The sequence below is a fragment of the Colias philodice genome, chromosome 1, assembly GCF_061535455.1.
Source record: "Colias philodice isolate Cphi_HAF_F1 chromosome 1, ilColPhil1 Martin Lab GWU primary, whole genome shotgun sequence".
In the NCBI taxonomy this organism is placed as follows: Eukaryota; Metazoa; Arthropoda; class Insecta; order Lepidoptera; family Pieridae; genus Colias; species Colias philodice.
The window spans coordinates 5,845,708-5,865,108 of NC_143086.1; the positions used below are offsets into that span (position 1 = coordinate 5,845,708).

The following is a 19,401-nucleotide window of genomic DNA, read 5'->3' on the forward strand; positions in this document are numbered from 1 at the left end:
AGTTTAAAATAACAAAAAATGGCATGTGAAATTTCGTTGTAACCAGCTAAATTGAATTCAGGCTACATCTTGCTCTTACTGTATATGTTTTGTTTACGCTTTATCCACGCTCCACTGAAACTTTCGGTACAAAAACACTTTTATTAACATACGGGCGAAAAAGAGAATACAAAATACCCATGAGAGTATCCCATTGTTTTGTAACAGTGCGTTTTAAACTTTAGGATATAGAAATAAGAGTATATCTGAGGGCTATAAAAACATACGCTGGTGTTTATATTACACTAACTGTTTCCGGCGGTTTCACCCGCATTGCTCCGCTCCTGTTGATGATATATTCCTTAACCTATAGCCTTCCTCGATAAATGGGCTATCTAACACTGAAAGAATTTTTCAAATCGGACCAGTAGTTCCCGAGATTAGCGCGTTCAAACAAACAAACAAACAATCAAACAAACAAACAAACTTTTCAGCTTTATAATATTAGTATAGATTTTTGTTCGACTTTCGTTTATGCAATGCGATATTGGGGTTATACATATATATTTAGGCTGTGAACTACTAATAATAAGTTAGGCGGCTTAAATACCGTCGAATTGAACCTACGTAGACTTAGTAAATAAAAATATTGAGAAAGTGTATCCATGTGCTTTAATCTTTCTTTAATAATGTTTGCGTTAATGTAATAAGCTACTCTAAATTAACTCGCAGACTATTTAAACAATTAGTTCCCATGGTACGTAAAACCGTCAACCCAAACTAGTATTGATACATTGATAAACGATTTCAAGTCAGTCTTTCTAATTGGATTAACCACCCGATAACATAGAGCATTTTTATTAAATCCATACTTAATATTATAAATGCGAAAGTAACTCTGTCTGTCTGTCTGTTACTCAATCACGCCTAAACTACTGAACCAATTTGCATGAAATTTGGTATGGAGATATTTTGATACCCGAGAAAGGACATAGGCTAGGTTTTTATTGCGAAATATGTACCATGGGCGAAGCCGGGGCGGACCGCTAGTATTCAATAATATAAATAACAGTCGAGTAAAAATAATAATGCCATAATGAGTTGACTTCCACGTGGTGTGACAGATATATCCAACCTTCATCGGGTGTGATGATTGTCAGTGACCTGGAACGGATACTATCCATGGAGAAAATACAAAAATATCATTCTAATTTAGCTGCACAAAGAAAATGTCTTCAATAAACCGCTGAATACAGAATATTTCTGATGTATTTTTTTTGCAATATCCACTCAATTGTTTCGGTATAACATTTTAGTACATACATAATTTGTAGTAGAATATTTAGTTATAGTATGTTTATAGCTGGTATATAAACCAACCAAACAATTATCCAAAGTTGAACATACTATAGATATATATTCTAAGTATAAATCCAAGCTTATACCTCTTATACGAAGGGTAAATTTCTTCTTCCCTTTACCACACCTGGGACTCGAATCTTCCCCCTCGTAGTTTTATTTTAAGCCCTTATAGCAACGAGATATTCCAGTCTTATTTGTAATTTTTATGTAAATTATGTAAGAGGTTATCTTTATATTTTGTTCCAGTAACTGTGTCGCTGAATATAACCCTACTGGCATGCAGTACTTTGGGCCTACTCTCCTGTATCGTGCTCATGATAGGAGTCTATAAGGTTAGTAAATTATTTTATTGTATTAAATAAGAAGATTAACGGATACGTTTTTATTACAATGGAAATTATAGAGTAGGTTAACAATTATTACAGAAAAGACTTCACTAAAGCTTAGTTACAGAGATAGAAAAGTTGTTAACTATTTTATTTCTCTTTCACCTATGAAGCTACTAACCTATTTATTAAGCAAACGTGATTTTTAACAGAAAAAAGTTTAATCAATTACCCTATATAGTTAAATCTGTACCACTCAAATTTGATTCAGACGAAGCCATAAAGCCAATAGACAACAAACAATTCTGTTGCGAAGAATAATTCGAAACACAAAATCCGTTCACAATGAATATTTCAAATAAAATTTGTAATAGAGATATTGACGATGAGATTGGGAGCGAAAATTGGGAAGCCTACGTTTTAATTGACGTATAATCTTTCAATCTATGGAAAATTTTGTTGTTTTAGGACATCAAGTTCATGCTCCTACCTTGGATATTGTTCATGGCCCTTGAAACACTGGTCGAGCTGATAAATGTCTGTTATCTATTTTACTTGCAAACTGTAAGTATTGAACAAGTAAGTAGACATAGTAAGTATATTTTACTAATATTTTTTGTATGTAGCTGTAAACGTTGTGAAAATTCCATCAAATAATTGAGATATAGCAAGAGTTATTTTTGATGATTATATAAAAATGTTTACACCCATTACTGAGATATTTCTATAGGGATCTTAATTTTTTTTATATATTTATAAAGCATTTGAATGCTATAAAACTTAAAATCAAATAATATCATATTACCAGAACTTGGAATTTTTAAATTGAATATTAAATATTGATATTCGATCACTAGTTCTAATTTCTATAAACTTTACTTCTTTCTTTCTTTCTACTTTACTAAGAACTTTCCACAATAGATAGCAAAGAACTGTCTCAACAAAAAAAGACTTTCGAGAAACAGCAAAGCAAAAAACCTGATCTATTCGATTATTTTTTCCAATTAAAAGTAAATAAAGGCTGAAGAAAAAGCCCAATATTGTTCATTGTTTCCTAACTCTTCATAAATTCTTACAAAATATTAATTAAATTTTATGAACGTAATCGATTAGGTGCTTATAATTCACGTTTCCGTTTTCGCATTTTGATACAATAAAGGCTTAACTTTATCGAAAAATTATAGCGATACTCAAATGCCTCACCAAATTAATCCCTTGTTGAAAATATTTTAATTATCAGGATGTAAAATTATCGGATTTATGTTTTAAGTTACGTACTTAATTTGGAAAGCTTTAAGTACCTACTTTACATTATATTACGCTATCAAAATTTATTAACTATAATTATATTTCATATTTTACACTATTCGTTTTAGTATATCTATGACTTATTTTTTTATCGGAAAAATAAAATAAATATCTTCTACACTAATATTTTAATTTTTAATTTTTTACTAATATTTAACACTAATATTTCCGATTCCTTTTAGCTAGTTAACTGAGCAGTCACATCCACACGTGTAGAAGAGAATGTTCCACAAACGAATGCACCCATTGTGTATTCATACTAAAAGTCACACGACATTCCAAAGACTCCACGTTTTGTTCCAGAAGTTTTCTTTGAATGTATTGTCGCAATAGATCTCAATTTATTTGTAAGGCTTTAACTTTTAAATAGAAACTGCACGGTAAAAGAAAGCTTTTGCGTTCCCGTTGTTTATTTTACTTTGAAAGACTAGAAAGCGGTATAGTTTACCAGGTTTCAGGAAACGGCTGGTTCATTCTATACCTCCCTTGTAACACAGAATCCATATTAGAGTTGCATAATATAGTATAGAATTATACCGGTAATTGAAAGAGGCCAATAGCTGTATGAATTTCATGGAACTAAAACGTATTTCTGATTAGTTTGGATATCTATGAATATGCAAGGATTGGAAACGACGAGATACATTTGATTAAAATTATGCGAGTGGACTTCGATGTACATAGAATTGGTTTAATAAGATTTATTCAAAAGCGAATCACGATTTTTATTGCAGAATTAGTATATGAGAATATTTCGTAACTTTTATAGCTTCATTCTAATTTTATTATATTCTATATTATTATGTTGACAAATATTATATGTGTATTGCAGTCGTTCTGAAATAAAATATTTTTTATTAGTTAGGTAGGTATAGGTAATTGCTAATAAGCATCTATTTTCAAGACTTTTTAACCACTCGTCGACAACAAGTTTGATTTTCTCAATTAGTCAACCTATCAACTTCGTAAGTTTATAATCACATCTTTAAAGTGACTCGATAAAATTTGATGAAATTTTCATAACCAATTACATATATTTCCTTAGTAAATGGCATGCACTTATGAAAAAGCAGTTTATATAGAGAGATATAATCTTATATATAAAAATGAATCGCAAAATGTGTTGGTAAGCGCATAACTCGAGAACGGCGGAACCGATTTCGATATTTCTTTTTTTAATTATATTCCTTGAAGTACGAGGATAGTTCTTATGTAGAGAAAACGTAAACATGTACCACGGGCGAAGCCGGGGCGGACCGCTAGTCCATACTAATATTATAAATGCGAAAGTAACTCTGTCTGTCTGTCTGTTACTCAATCACGCCTGAACTACAGAACCAATTTGCATGAAATTTGGTATAGATATATTTTGATACCCGAGAAAGGACATAGGATAGGTTTTATCCCGGAAATCCTACGGGAACGGGTTTTTCTCTGAAAACGCGGGCGAAGCCGCGGGCGGAAAGCTAGTATGTAATCTTATATATAAAAATGAATCGCAAAATGAGTTGGTAAGCGCATAACTCGAGAACGGCTGAACCGATTTCGATAATTCCTTTTTTATTATATTCCTTGAAGTACGAGGATGGTTTTTATGTAGAGTAAACGTAAATAGTTATGTACCACGGGCGAAGCCGGGGCGGACCGCTAGTATTATATAGAGAGAGATGTATGCGGTTATTGAATTTCATAGTTTATTTTCAATCTTCGATACCAAAATGAAATTACTAGCCAGCGGTCAAGAGGGTTTCATTTGATTGAAGGCTATTCCGGCTTGTTAATCTACCGACATTCTGACGCAAAATGTTTTCTATGATAAAAGGCCTATTATATAGATTTAAAATAAAACATACTAGGATCGTGCCGGTTACGCCCAAATTGAACCGGGATAAAACTAAATAAAACACCTATGTCACTTCTCACTATAGGTAACTCAAAAAGTACTGAATGGATTTTCACGCGTTTTTTGCGTATAAATATAGTGTTTTGTATAGCTTACTTAAAAGAGCAATAATTTTATACCTTTGGTTGACATAAAAGGCTGTAAAGCCGCCCTATTAACTATAGATAATTTATTTACGGTATAACTATAATGATAATGTTTTTTGCAGTTCAACTTCAATCCGATTACATCATTCCTCTTCACATTGGATTTCTTCATAATTGCTCTAAACGTAAGTACCGATAATATTTTATGTGTTTATATAATCGAGAAATATATTAAATCATAGAGATGTTCTTTTAACTTTGTATGAAAACTAAGGGTATCTCTTTCCATTGAAGATCTAGTAAAATGTGAAAGAATGTGGAAAAATGACTCATATTGCATAGAAATAAGGCTTCAATTTAGTATTGTATGTTTTGTCTAACAAAAAGCTCTCTTCTCAACCACGTCGTTAGGAACTTTCAATTTCGAATTTGAATCTGTGATTTTGTTCACAAAACTAACTTTCACTGGACATTTGCATTTTCGGTCATATTCTTGCAACTTTTTAATAATAAATCCCTGAAACAAATCTACAAGTCTCCATTCTCTCTGATTGCAGTTCCTTCAAATTTAATTAACAGAAAATTAATTTTGAAGTGAAACTTCATAAGGCGAGTTGTAAGTACATATTTCAAGCTCATGGCAATACCGTCACGTCATGGACTAAGGCGACGATTTTGGTATCTTTGAATGTTGCCAAAGAAGTTTCACTTCTGACACATGTGCTCGGCACACACGCTATTTTTTAATACTACATTCAACACTTTATTTACTATCTTTAATATTGTTTATAAGCATCACTTTAGGACGTTTTCATGTTAAATCTCTCAACACAATTTTCGTTCAAAACAATTTGTACAAAGCGTACCTAAATAGAAAACACATAAGGAAAAACATTTTCATATTTTCGTTGCGATTCTAAAGCCCAAGCTAAAGCAAATAGCTTTTGAAATTAATTATCTTCATTCTAAGCTGACGTCAATTGTTCTTATTTTTTAATCAAGTCAGGCAAAACTCGTTCGTGATATTTTTTTGTGTTCAGTGTTCATAATTTCTCAAATTTCAGACTTTTTGACTAATGTCGAAATCCATAACTGAGCCATCACTGTTCTTATTACTTATGGCATTAATATATCTGTATCTAATCTGCATTGTAAAAAGTTTCTTATCCAATTTATATAAATAATATTATCTATAGTATCTACCTCATTGTTTAGTCCTACTTGATATCATAATCTTCAATTAAAACAAAGCAAAGTTACGCAAATATTACACGAAACGGCGTAAATTACATTTTGAATTTAAGCTAATATACAATTAATTACATCTATTTTTACTGCTTGTTGGATACAAATGCTTTGCTGTTTGTGGTCTGCAAAATAAATGAATGCAATTAACAACTGTACTAGTCAATTAATAGTGTGGTATTGATTTTTTAACATTTCCCATTCTTCTACTATTATATTAAAAAGAAATTAGATTATAATTATAAAGACTAGCTCATAATTAGTCTAACGATACGAAACTTAGAACTTATAGAGTACATACCAACAATTTAGGTAAGTAGTTAACGTGTATATCGTCGTGTTAAATATAATATTAGTCCTCCTGAGATACCTACATTATTATGTCAGAGAAATGTGGTAGCACATTTCAGTGTAAAGGCTGCTGTAATGTTTTAAAAATTACAGCTATCAATTTATGCATGGAAATAGGAATGTAATTTCAAACTATGTCCTTGCAATAAGAAAACATTGAACCAAATACCTAAGCCATAAATCTCTCAAATTAAGGGAGAGGAAAGGAATATAAAACAAAAATTTGTTGTCAACTAATTTCATCCAATTAAAACAGAAATTGAACGGAATTGTAACAGCCATTGAATTGGTTTCAAGATACATAATTACCGCGAATACCAAATACCTTTCTCAAACTCGGGTGCAAAAACCTTTGTCTTTCACTAAACAAATGCTTGGTTTATGTTTTAAGAGCCATTTACATACGATTTATCGTGAACAATTCAAATAACTTGAAGAAACTTCGCTTAGAACTTGTTTCTAAATATACTTTCGTTGTTTATCCAAGACAAATTAGAATTCTAATGAGACAGTGTATAAGTCATTTATATAGTCTGCGTTGATCAATTACTTCTCTTGAACCTCATCTTGAAACATATAGTTCCTATAATGAGTCTGAATCATTTTTATTAAATTAAAACTAATTTATAAAATATGTATAATATAAAACTAATTTGTTTAATTTGAGCAACATACGTATTATATATGAAAAACGCCTGAATCATCTGATTATAAAGCTCTGGATAATAATGCGTCCAATTTTAAAAAAGTTATTGTGGTTTATATTTATTCGACAATTATCTACTGATTAATGCCCATAAATGAATTCACTGGTGGCATAAACCAAGTGGACAATATTCCCGTGGAAGTAGGTTATATCTTACTATGTATTATTTTACAAAATCAATAAGCCTTTTTTGTATCAAACCATGAGTATTCATGTGAACTTAGTTATAAACCATCGTATAAAAATATTTTTGGACATTTTCGTGGGCTTATTAGTATTGAATATAATTCAGTTCCATGTGTCATACAGTATTGTATAATAGACAATAAATTATAAGCAAATAGACAGTATTAGGTAATAAATCTTTTATAGGCGGTACGGCCAGTTGACTATAAAGATATTGAGTATTAGGGCTACATAATATAACGTGCTATATTATCCGACTTCACAAATGAAGTTATCTCTTTATAGGCGCCGTATGAAATTTTATGACGAATATTTTTTTCTATGTTATCTACTTATTTAAAAATGTTTTAATGACCCTGGCTGAATAAATTCACATTGAAGGAAAATTTTATAAATATATTTATATTTCTTTGTAAAATTTTGCAATTCCACTTGATGTGCCATTTAATAGATTTTCAAATGAATTTAGGCGTGATGCAAAATAATTTTTCGTAGATTGAAATAAATTTAATGTAGCTAGGTATCTATTTTTCTAGTTCATTTAATACTGAAATTCGTTCGTCTGTACATATTTAACCTTTTCAAGTTTATCTTGTGATTTCTTAAAAAATAGAATAAGCTATTTTACATATTTTATGAATTTATGAACATAAACAACGAACAAATCGTTATTATTTCGAAGAAAATTTAATTTTACTCAATATTTATTTCACTGATGAAAACTGAAATGTTAACTTAAATTAAAAGGATGAATTATTGGACCGATTTTAATAATTTATGAGTAGGATAAGCACAGATTAAATATTATACCATAATAATATAACTGTGATACTCGTCAAACTTATATACTTAAATGTATACACTCGTTAACATATAGGTAAGTATACATACTAATTTATACAAAAAAACCTTTTTATAATGCAAATTAAACTCTTAAAATATATAAAGATCGTTTAACAATTCAATACAGCTGTAAGAAGATAAAATAACACTTTTTCTTTATTTTGCTTTGGACACGTAATAAATTCTTTTATCTATTGAAGTAGGTACTACAAGTTTAAAAAATAGCCCTCTTAGGATTCATTATAGCTTTCTCAGCAAGATAGATGGAATGGATAAATGTTAAATATATAATATCATGGAGAACTTGTCTCGAATAATATTTAAATTTAACAATAAGTGGGAACAATCACCAAATACAAAGTTACCTACTATTAATATACATATATATACAAAAGTTTGTGAGGATGGATTAATGTATGTTTGTTACTCTTTCACGGAAAAACACCTGAACAAATTTTGATAATACTAGGTACTGATGTAGCTCATGCACTAGAATAACACGTGAGTTGTGGAAATGCTTGACTTTTCTCGCAGGTGAAACCGCGCGGCAGAGCTTCTTATTTCCTAAATTAAAAGTTAATTAAGAGTAAGTTTGTATGTTCTGTTTCTTTTTTATAAGCTGTTACAAAATTGAGCAGATTTTTATAAAGGCTTTTTATTTCATGTTTTACATCTCGTAAACTCTACAAAATGTAAGTATGTATATCAGGGCGACCGTCGCTCGTCGTCTGCTCGAGCCGTCGCGATCGCTTCAAGCCGTCAACTGCATGGCGAAATTCCACCGTGCCGTCGACGGCTCGCGAGCGGTCGTGAGGCATAATAATATATACGGACTGCTCGAGCCGTTGACTGCGCTGGAGCCGTCCGTGTACGTCGCTCAGCCGTTAACTGCTCGAGCTGCCCGTGTACGGCCGCCCAGGAGCCAGGTCACTTTGATTTGTAAAATTATAAATGATTTATTTATTTATACTGAGTTGGAATGTGCACCTTCTTTCTGATGTCCAAAAAAAGGTGTTTAATTTTTATGTGACTGAACATGGTTCTTACATAGGTAGTATAACGTAGAAGAAAGTTGTTTTGTTACTTTAATAGATTCCTCTCTTTCCGACTTCTTTAGATAGATTCTATTGTCGCGATAACAAACCTCAAGTATCTATATCGATCGAAGCTCTTAGGTATTCCAGTAATATACTTGTGCGAATAAATTGTGCCTTTTACGGCGTTTCATTTAAATAGAAACGCTTTTTATTACGCATCCCTAGTCATAAACATCTCACCGGAGTTCAGAATACCGGCACCCAATTGCAGCGAACACAAACTTTATTAAATTTTAGGCTAAACCTTTTTTCTTTATTAACTTATTAAATATTAATTGTGTGAGTGAGTTAAGTCTATAGAAATAAATAAAGTTTGTTGAGCATGTACCTACCGATATTCATACAACCACTAAAATAATAATACTATATAATAGATATCATCAAACACCCAAGATAATATTCTTAAACAATGTTAAATTCGCATAAAATTTCGTACTTATATGGTTGACTGAAATACAGAAAGAAAAAACTTTCAACTTTCCCTTGTCACAAACAAGTCGAAGAAATCTTTTTCCGATATCGCTTTAAGGTAGCTTATCTAGACGTTCATCGCTTCTGTCTAAATGAGTACCTAATTTTCATTTAAAAATTGATTTATAGGGATAGTAAAAAATAAATTGAGTATTTTAATGTACTTACTTTATTTTAAGCACTGTTTTATGCTACACTTTCAGATTAGGTAATTGTTAAGTACCTACTAGTCGTTAATTCTTGCGTATATGGGAAACGGTGGAAAAAAATCGTCGAAACCCATTTTTTAACATCCGTATAGGTATATATTTGTATAGAAATAAATAAACTTTCATATTGAAATATATTTCAATATAACAACTGTTAATCGCGCGAAGCAGTTACCAGCGGCAACATAGTACATTACATTCCCTTTTTTCCGTATACTTACTTGGAGTTTTCCAAACGTTTCTGAATAAAAATGGCGTTAATTAAACGACAAAAATTAATATAATTTACCCGCTACACGGGATTAACATTAAACCTACTGTGTCCGACTTTGGGCTTAAAACGATTATCAAGTTCGTGTAGTAGGTACCCATTGTTTGAAAAATTACGAAATTTTATTGTGGGAAGTCCCAACGGACTCTTTTACAATAAAATTTTAACCCTTCACAATTATTTAAATGCGGATTGCAGAGGGTTGATTCTATATGAAATATTATACATTAAATGTGAACTATTTTATGCTTAGGCCTTAAATATTAGATTATTTTTTATAAAGAAAAGCGAACTTTTCATCATTTTATTTGAATATTTTTTTTGTATTTTGAGTATGTTTTTGTGTTATAATATTTTGTGGTATTCATTAGGATTTTAGAATATCATAAATAGACTCAGTTTGCTCAAGATCCGTTGCCATGCTTGATAAAGCACAAATCTATCGGGCTTAGTATTAGAATAACAAGTCTTATTTTCCATTCGTTAGAAGTGTTTTAATTATGAAATATTGTTTATGCCTTCAAAATATATATAAACAATTGTTTATTCCCTTAGAATCTAAAATTATCCCTTTTAAATCTAAAATTATTTATTACTTGCTATATACATAATCTAATAATAAGTATATTATACCTACATTTTTGCCACTTAAAATGTGTCCCATATTTGTTTTATAACTTCAAACAAGCTCATTCATGAGCCCTCTAAAGTTTAATATGCGCAGTTAAAAGTTAAATGTATTTTTCAAAAGGAAGGCTCATGTCAAAAGAATTTGAATAAGCCAAAATTAAAAGGATCAAAAACATTCTGCTCATTTCAAAGAGCTTGTTAGTGGCGTCATGTATTGAAGGTCGAAAGTTCTAGATGTGAAATGTCAGTGCTGTAGCAGTTTACCAACAAATTCAGAGAGTTACATGTAATTAATTAGCCATTCAAGAGGAGCAACATCTCATAAATAATTTAAGAGGAACACGGACCGGATCGTAACACGATTTATTTCTTCCTAGCTGTTTCACTCGGCGACGTCCGAATTGGAGTAAATAAATAACAATTCTCAAGAGTTACGTGTGACTGTGGTACAATCAATTATGTTTATAAAGTATATTGTAATAAAGTAAATATGAGTATCATCTAAGAAACTAGCCTTTTTGTACGGCTTCCAATTATTTTATCAATTTGTTTTGCATATAAGCTGAAATGCGTTTTCATTTATTTATATAACCTTTTTGGGCACAAGAAACCAATAAAGTTAAAAAAAGGCAGATAAGTAGCTCACATCATAATTTCATTCAACAGAGCAACATTCTAACGATACCCCATACATCCAAATCTGTTTGGGTAATAAGAAGTAATGGTGGAATGAAGAAACACAAGCTTATTACATTCCTTTTTTAAGAACCTCTGAATACGTATGTTTGTATCAAAGACGTTTTACTGTTAAAATTATGTGTTTCGTAGGTATACGGTATTTTTTTAAGAGTAACTAACTAATCCTCTGAGAAAATTAAAGTATTGATCCCAAAAATACAATTTATTATTAATCGGGTAGGTACTCCGTTGTGGAAAAAGGGACTAGGACGGATAAAACTTCACATTCTAACATAAATAAATATCAGTATTGCTTTATATTGACGGCAGTAATTATAAAATTCGAGGTTTTCACTTTGTAGACCGGGAGATACTGACACAAAATTTCGAGTCATTTGTAACAGGATGGCGGTTCTACAGGGTTCTTAGTACGCAATGACAAAAAGAAAAATGATGGTGTGAACGCTGGTACCGGCGGCTTAGTCGCGTGGGCATTAGTCGAACTCGTCGGAAAATAGCGAAAGTCAAACGATTTGTAACAGTATGGCACTTATTTTTCCTGTAAGTTTGAGGATCAACGAATATAAATACAAAATTTCAAAGATCTAGGTGTTGGAAATCTTCACTTATATAAATTAATACTTAATTAATTTTTCAAGTATGACAGCACTTTTTCCCCCTACTAGAAGTATGGCAAATATAAGGTCACATTTTATCAAATACTCTCCAAAAATCCAAATGCAATACTGGTACAAAAAGTTTGGCGAAATAAAATTTTTTTGCAAATTTTCGGCGGTATGGCGACCATTTGGAATCGTCCGAAAAGTATGGCATGGCGATTTTCGTAAATGGCTGCACGACGATGGTTACCTGTGCAAAAGTTAGCCTGGTACAAATGGTTGAATAATTGTTTTATTTGAATCAACACATTCGCGTCGGTATGGCGGGCTGTAAGTCACACCGGAAAAGTATGGCATGACACTACCGCCTACTTCTTTTTTATGGGCTATCGGTAAATTCTAAAATTTTTGTGTTACAAATCGTTTGACTTTCGCTATTTTTCCGACGAGTTCGACTAACGCCCACGCGACTAAGCCGCCGGTACCAGCGTTCACACCATCGTTTTTCTTTTTGTCATTGCGTACTAAGAACCCTGTAGAACCGCCATCCTGCTACAAATGACTCGAAATTTTGTGTCAGTATCTCCCGGTCTATTGCCCAAACATGAATAAATAAAAACGTCATTTTGACAGCTCAGCCTTGAATGAAGTACATATTACGAAATTTATTTCACGATCGCATATCATATTTTTTTATTTTGCATTACCTATTCGTTTATTATTAAAAAAAGACACCCTTCTATAGTTACTAACGGCCTCCTCATACTTTTTTATTTTTGTTTATAATCCTTGGTTTATACTTAGAGATTACCCTCATTATAAATGTATGCGACACGTTACAAGTTGCCTTCATTAATCTTTCATATAAATATTTACAATCCCACCGTAAAATCAAACAAAAAAATTGGGTCATGGTATTCTTTACCATAAACAAAAAAAAAATTCAATGACAGTAAAGTGGCGCGAAATTCAGTTTCTCGCCTTAATTATTATGATATGGCGCAAGCTATTAAGTGGAGCAATTTGTTTAAGCGCTCGGGAAAAGCAGCAAAAATTGCTATTTTTATTTTATATTAATAACCGTGATGAGATAAATCAAGGAGCTGAGACAATCTTTGCCATGTCTCTGGGGCGATATTGTACCCCTATTTTTCTTAATGCATTTCATAATGAAAAATCTTTTGTTACTTATATGAATCGTATTTTTTATGAGGATATTATTTTTAATAAGAATGGTTTTTGAGACAAGTTTTGGTAGATATACATAAATAAACATGTAGTTGGGAAATGAAATTTAAACTTCATGACCATGTGATGTCTAATATTAAACTTTTAAGATTATTTTCAGTATAATATAAATCGTTCGCAACGATACCCTCGCAATGCAGTCCAAGGAAGGAAAAGTAACAAATGAACTAAGGCTTTTTGAAGATATCGATTTGGTTACTCCAAATAATTTATAATTGGTTTACATTGGCATCGTCATTGCGAATTCCGTGCCCTAATCGTGTATCGGTGTATAGGCACGGCAATTACTGGCTCCGTTCATCACTTGCCTACGATTTTATCGTTCACTACTGGATTTCCATTAAATACAGACTCCTCGTTTAGGGGACAATGGCTCATAATTTATGCAGAAATAGAATCTACTTACGAATACCACCGAAATAGTCTCTCGGATTGTAAAACGCTCCGTTATAATTTTTGGACAATTGTTCTATCTTATTTATAGATGTCATTCAGTGTAAAATTACGACGCAAATGTGCAAATGTTTAAGTATTCTGTCCTTTTTAATGTTTAATGCATTTTAAAAATAGACTGGATTCGTGGACAAAATTGCGTTAGAATTTTTTTGGCCCGAGTTCAACAAAAAATCCTTAAAAACCTCGCTTAACGAATGAAATAACTCAGCCTTTTCTAATTTTTTTCTATCATAAACTTATTACCCATATTTTTTATACTCTTGAAACCATTTTTAATGTTAAGGTGCCTAGTTAATTATAAACATGCTAAATAGCTGTTTACCTGAATACTGAATGTAACATACAGGTGTTGGCGACATCATAAAACGCTAAATGTCTTCGAGGGCTGTAAAAATTTTACAGCTTGCATCCTGAGCAATAAACCCGCGAAAACATTCATTAAGAATTATTTATTCGAAGCTCAATGTAAAATTATATCTACAAGTACTTTAGCCGCCTACGATTTTATTCAAGTCGGAGAGTTAGAAAAACTTTTATCTCTTTGAGTTTATATCTAGATACTTGTGGTGGACGATCATATATCTTTTAATTTTAAAATAATCCTGGTGTGATACACGTGATACCTTTCATCTGAAGGACAGAAAGACTATTGTTAGGTAGGTATTGATAGGTACATTACAACCTACGATATACATCGTAGAATATAAGTCAGAACATAATTGCTATTCACTTCTGATCGACCTCTAAGAACTTCATAAGAAACAAGAAACTCGACATTCTGTTACTGGCATCGGTTATTGGACGCTCGCGTGAATGGAAATTATAAGGGGCCCTCTATACAGTGGGCAGCGTTGGCCCAACAAATGCTCGTCGACGTTGGCCGCCGTTACGGCGATTATGAATAAACATCTACAATGACGGCCGATCACAGACATTTAGGCCCTCTACACAATCGTGATGGTCTCTACTCGCCCAACACTGCCCATTATGTTTAGGGTCCATAGTGAATATTCTTCTACATTATCGGTCAATTAAGGAAAGCTGGCATGTTCACAGTACTCACACTTATGCAATTTCACTTACAGTATGTTCAAAAATAAATGCGACTCTAGTTTCATTTTAGACTTGAATTGTAAAATAGGTGCGTTGTAGATAAATATATGCAAATATAATTATGAAAGCTCTCATAATTTACCTGTAAAATTATAATTTAAAAGTAAATCAATTGATGAAGTTAATTATTTATTCTAATAATAATCAATTGGATAAAAGTATTAATAATTATTCAATTATCAAATAATAATTAAATTTCAGGTCATAAAAACAATACAAATAAAACGTGCGCTCACTCCCAAGTCCCAACACACGGATGGTTGTTTTGATAATGATTTAAATAACGGACGTCTTCTGCAGTTGCGGAGCAGTCTTGTCCTGACTTTGGTCGAGTAAAGATATCTAAGAAATATTGTATTTGTAGTAAGTACGTAATACCTACCAATACGCGCTAACAAATATTGTTACATATTTATTGTATAATTTTCACACTATTGGTTTTAAACTCAAACTCAAACATTTATACAATTAGACTTCTTCTAGAAGCACTTTTGAATCGTTATAACAGTTTAACAGTTTTAACATTTACCACCAATTCAGAAAGCAGTATCTATAGAGAAGAAGAAGAATCTATTTAATCATAATCGTAATCTTCTACTTCACTGAAACTTTCATCGCTCGAAGAACTCGCCGTCGGAATTTCTTAATGTTATTATAAATGAGTCAGTGTAATTATCTACTTTTGGTTCTAATTGAATATATTTTTCCTCATGTTCTCGCGTCTTTCTCCAAACGTCACTAAACATATCCAGACTAATAGCATTTGCTTCCTTTCTAAATAATGCTTCCACAGTTTTCAAGTTAAAGTTCACATTTTGTGATGCTACTTTCCCTTTAATTATGCCCCATAGTAACTCTATTGGGTTGAGTTCTGGATGGTATGGTAGAAGGCGCAATACACTATGTCCATGATCTTTGAGGATTGCATCAAGTAGGTAAAAATTGTGTATTGTTTGGCTTATTTTTTTTAATAATGTGATAACTCTGATTATTAATTAGTACTTTGATTTTTGAAAAAAAAAATGCCGATTTTAGTCAAAATTTATATTTTTCTAACAAGATCCTTATCATCCAAATTTCCACCTTGGTGAGAAAAATTGACATTTCTAATGAAAATGAACAAAAAATTAAATGATTTTATTAAATATGTACTGTAAAATATTCTATAATTCTTCCATTTACTGTATCACAAAATTCTTCATCGTACTACACCAATTACATCACCCTGTATTTATAAACAATTGCAAAATTAGACACATACATAGGCCGGGAGATACTGACACAAAATTTCGGGTCATTTGTAACAGAATGGCGGTTCTACAGAGGTCTTATTACGCAATGACTAAAAGAAAAATGATGGTCAGAACGCTGGTACCGGCGGACTAGTCGCGTGGGCGTTAGTCGAACTCGTCGGATAAATAGCGAAAGTCCAACGATTTGTAACACAAAAATTTTAGAATTTACTGATAGCCCTTAAAAAAGATGTAGGCGGTAGTGTAATGCCATACTTTTCCGGTGTAACTAACAGCCCCCCATACCGACGCGATGCGTTGATTTAAAAAAAAAAACAATTCAACCATTTGTACCAGGCTAACTTTTGCACAGGTAATCATCATCGTGCAGACATTTACGTCATTTTTCTTTTTGTCATTGCGTACTAAGACCCCTCTAGACCGCCATCCTGTTACAAATGACCCGAAATTTTGTGTCAGTATCTCCCGGCCTAACATGTGCAATGTGTAAATGTGTTGACGTTCCAGCTCTTCTTAATATACCTATACTCGCTATCGGTAGCTGAATAGACGATATGTAGAAACAATTGAAACATGAACTGAATTGATTCGGATATTAATGGCTCTTCTTTATTCTTCATGTGGTAGCTGTTCGGTCCAAACGCTTCGGCGTATTCAATTATTAACCTCGCGAAGGTAAATGGTCTTGAATTTTTAGTGTAGCTGCAAAAGATTACGTTGGCTTTTAACACGTGTTGAAAGTGAAATAAAATGGAATTTTTCTGAAAAGTATTCATAGGACAACAAAGTAGACAGGCATATTACCATTGTTTTCGTGGTTAACTTTGACCAATTAGGAAAACTAAAACCGCAGTATTTCTAGATGCTTGGCAGAGTTAAGGCTAAACATTCTTCTTTATTCCTGAAAAAAAAATCCTATTCATGACATACCCAAAGGCATTGAAAGCAAACAATACTCAAAAGCACAAACAACCAACCCACTTACCCTATTGATTTTAACACCATTTGGAACTCGCGGCCAGCCTAAAAACGCAAACTATCAAAACACGTTTAACTTCACAAAGGAAAGGTCGATGTTTGATCGTCACTCGTCTCACGGTCGTGAGTCGCATGTTCCATTATCCATCATCCAAAGGCTAAGTTGGATAACGGAGTGGAAACAAAACAATTAATCCAAATACACATGCTTACGGTTTTATTTTGTTTTGCTTACCATTTTTATACTGAACTAGCTTTCCGCCCGCGATTTCGCCAGCGTTTTCTAAGAAAAACCCGCCCCTATGTGTCAAACCAATTTACCCTCTATATGTGTGCTTAATTTCAATATAATTCAGTAGTATTTGCGTGAAAGAGTAACAAACATACACACCTACTCATATACAATTAACACATACATCCATCCTCACAAACTTTCGCATTTATAATATTAGCAGGATGATGAAAACGCTTAGTGCATTCTCGAATGAAAACGGAAATTCTTGCCATTCATAAGAAATGTTTGGTTGTGCAAAACTTATTTTCAGTAAACGAGCTGGAGAAGGTAGTAAAATAAAAATATTTGATTAAATCATCCTTACTCTAAGTTTCGTTGACTTTAGCTTAAGAAAAACATTATACATAACTAAAGAAATTGTACTTTATTTAGAAAATGCTGCAATATAGCACACATATTAGAATTTAACAAATCTGTAGGTTACAAAGGGCTCAGCAAACTGAAGGCTGAAGAAAAAGTTAAGTGGAGTGTCCAACTGTGATTAATAGAACTAGAGTACTATACGTAAAAGTGAATTGGTTCAGTGGTAATTAATGTTTTGCTTCTATCACAATTCAGCTATTATGTGATGTATAACAACTAATTATTTTAAGCTAAATGCCAATTAAATGTGCAAATGTTTACTTGGATTTATAACAACGTTGGTTTTATATTGTGATGGAGTAATTTTGTACTGTAAAATAAGTAATGTAACTATTTAAAAAATAATGTTAGAGCAGTATTCTGTCCCGTATTGCTGATAAATTCATTGATGTGTAAAATTTGTCACGAGATATCGATACAGTGAACTAACATGCAGATGCATAATATAGTATTCGCAGTGCTCATCCAGCGACACTTTCATAAGAGTGATAAATTTCTAGCAGCATTCAATTCAATTGGCAAGCATCAGCGATTCTATAGATCTATAGAAATAGCTTTGATATACATAATTATAAATATCCTTACATATTTCACACAACGCCATCATAGACCAAGTAATCGCCTAAATCACGTCAGGTAAAATTATTTTATTAATTATCTCAAATATTAATTATAAGGCCAAGAAAATATTCAACAAATGGAACTTAGTTACTCTTCAAAAGGACAACGATATGGAAGTAGGCAATTCATAGAGAATGTTTATAAATTCATATTATGAACTTTGTATATAAAAACCCCTCCTGTAAGTGGCTTAGTTATCTATGTATAAAGTAGGTTTAAAGAAAAATCAAACCAAATTAAAATCAAGTATTACGTTAACTAGCTTCTATAGCATAAGATTAAAACACGTAAAAAAATAAACATTCTTTCTTTCTTTCTAAAGAGTCAATGGTCGGAACACAAAATCTTTGTGACTATTCGTGCCTAAGCCAAATGTCATCATAGCTTTGTACCGTGTACGTACGTACAGTACGCTTTGTACGTACACAATAGTACTCGTATTTAGGAAACTGACACCATCTGGCATGAGGTTAACTACAAAAACACGTGTTTGTACGCAAATTATTAAAACTGATCGTTCCGTGCCAAGTGGATAGTATGATAAACACCACTTGGCCAAAACTAACCCTATCGCATATTGAGTGGCTTGCCTGTGACATTAACCCCACTCCTGAGCCCAAACATAATGGTTTATTGAACGATTATAACCTGTAGTGGCTGGTTAACGAGAACAGTCAGTTCCTGTCCAGTCCTGTTGGTCTTAGCGTGATGATATAGCCTGCATTCCTCGATAAATGGGCTATCTAACACCGAAATAATTTTTCAAAACGGACCAGTAGTTTCCAAGATTAGCGCGTTCAAAC

At 32.2% G+C, this 19,401-nt stretch overlaps 1 protein-coding gene across 1 annotated transcript in view; it reads left to right on the top strand.

Annotated features, from left to right (window-relative positions):
* Positions 1-19,401, top strand: part of LOC149491131 (uncharacterized) — a 64,807-nt gene that overhangs the window by 14,373 nt on the left and 31,033 nt on the right. Inside the window, exons 3-5 of the mRNA XM_089705498.1 lie at positions 1,588-1,673; positions 2,136-2,246; positions 5,087-5,149. Of these exons, the coding sequence (XP_089561624.1) occupies positions 1,588-1,673; positions 2,136-2,246; positions 5,087-5,149 (260 nt within the window). The remainder of the gene's footprint in view (positions 1-1,587; positions 1,674-2,135; positions 2,247-5,086; positions 5,150-19,401) is intronic.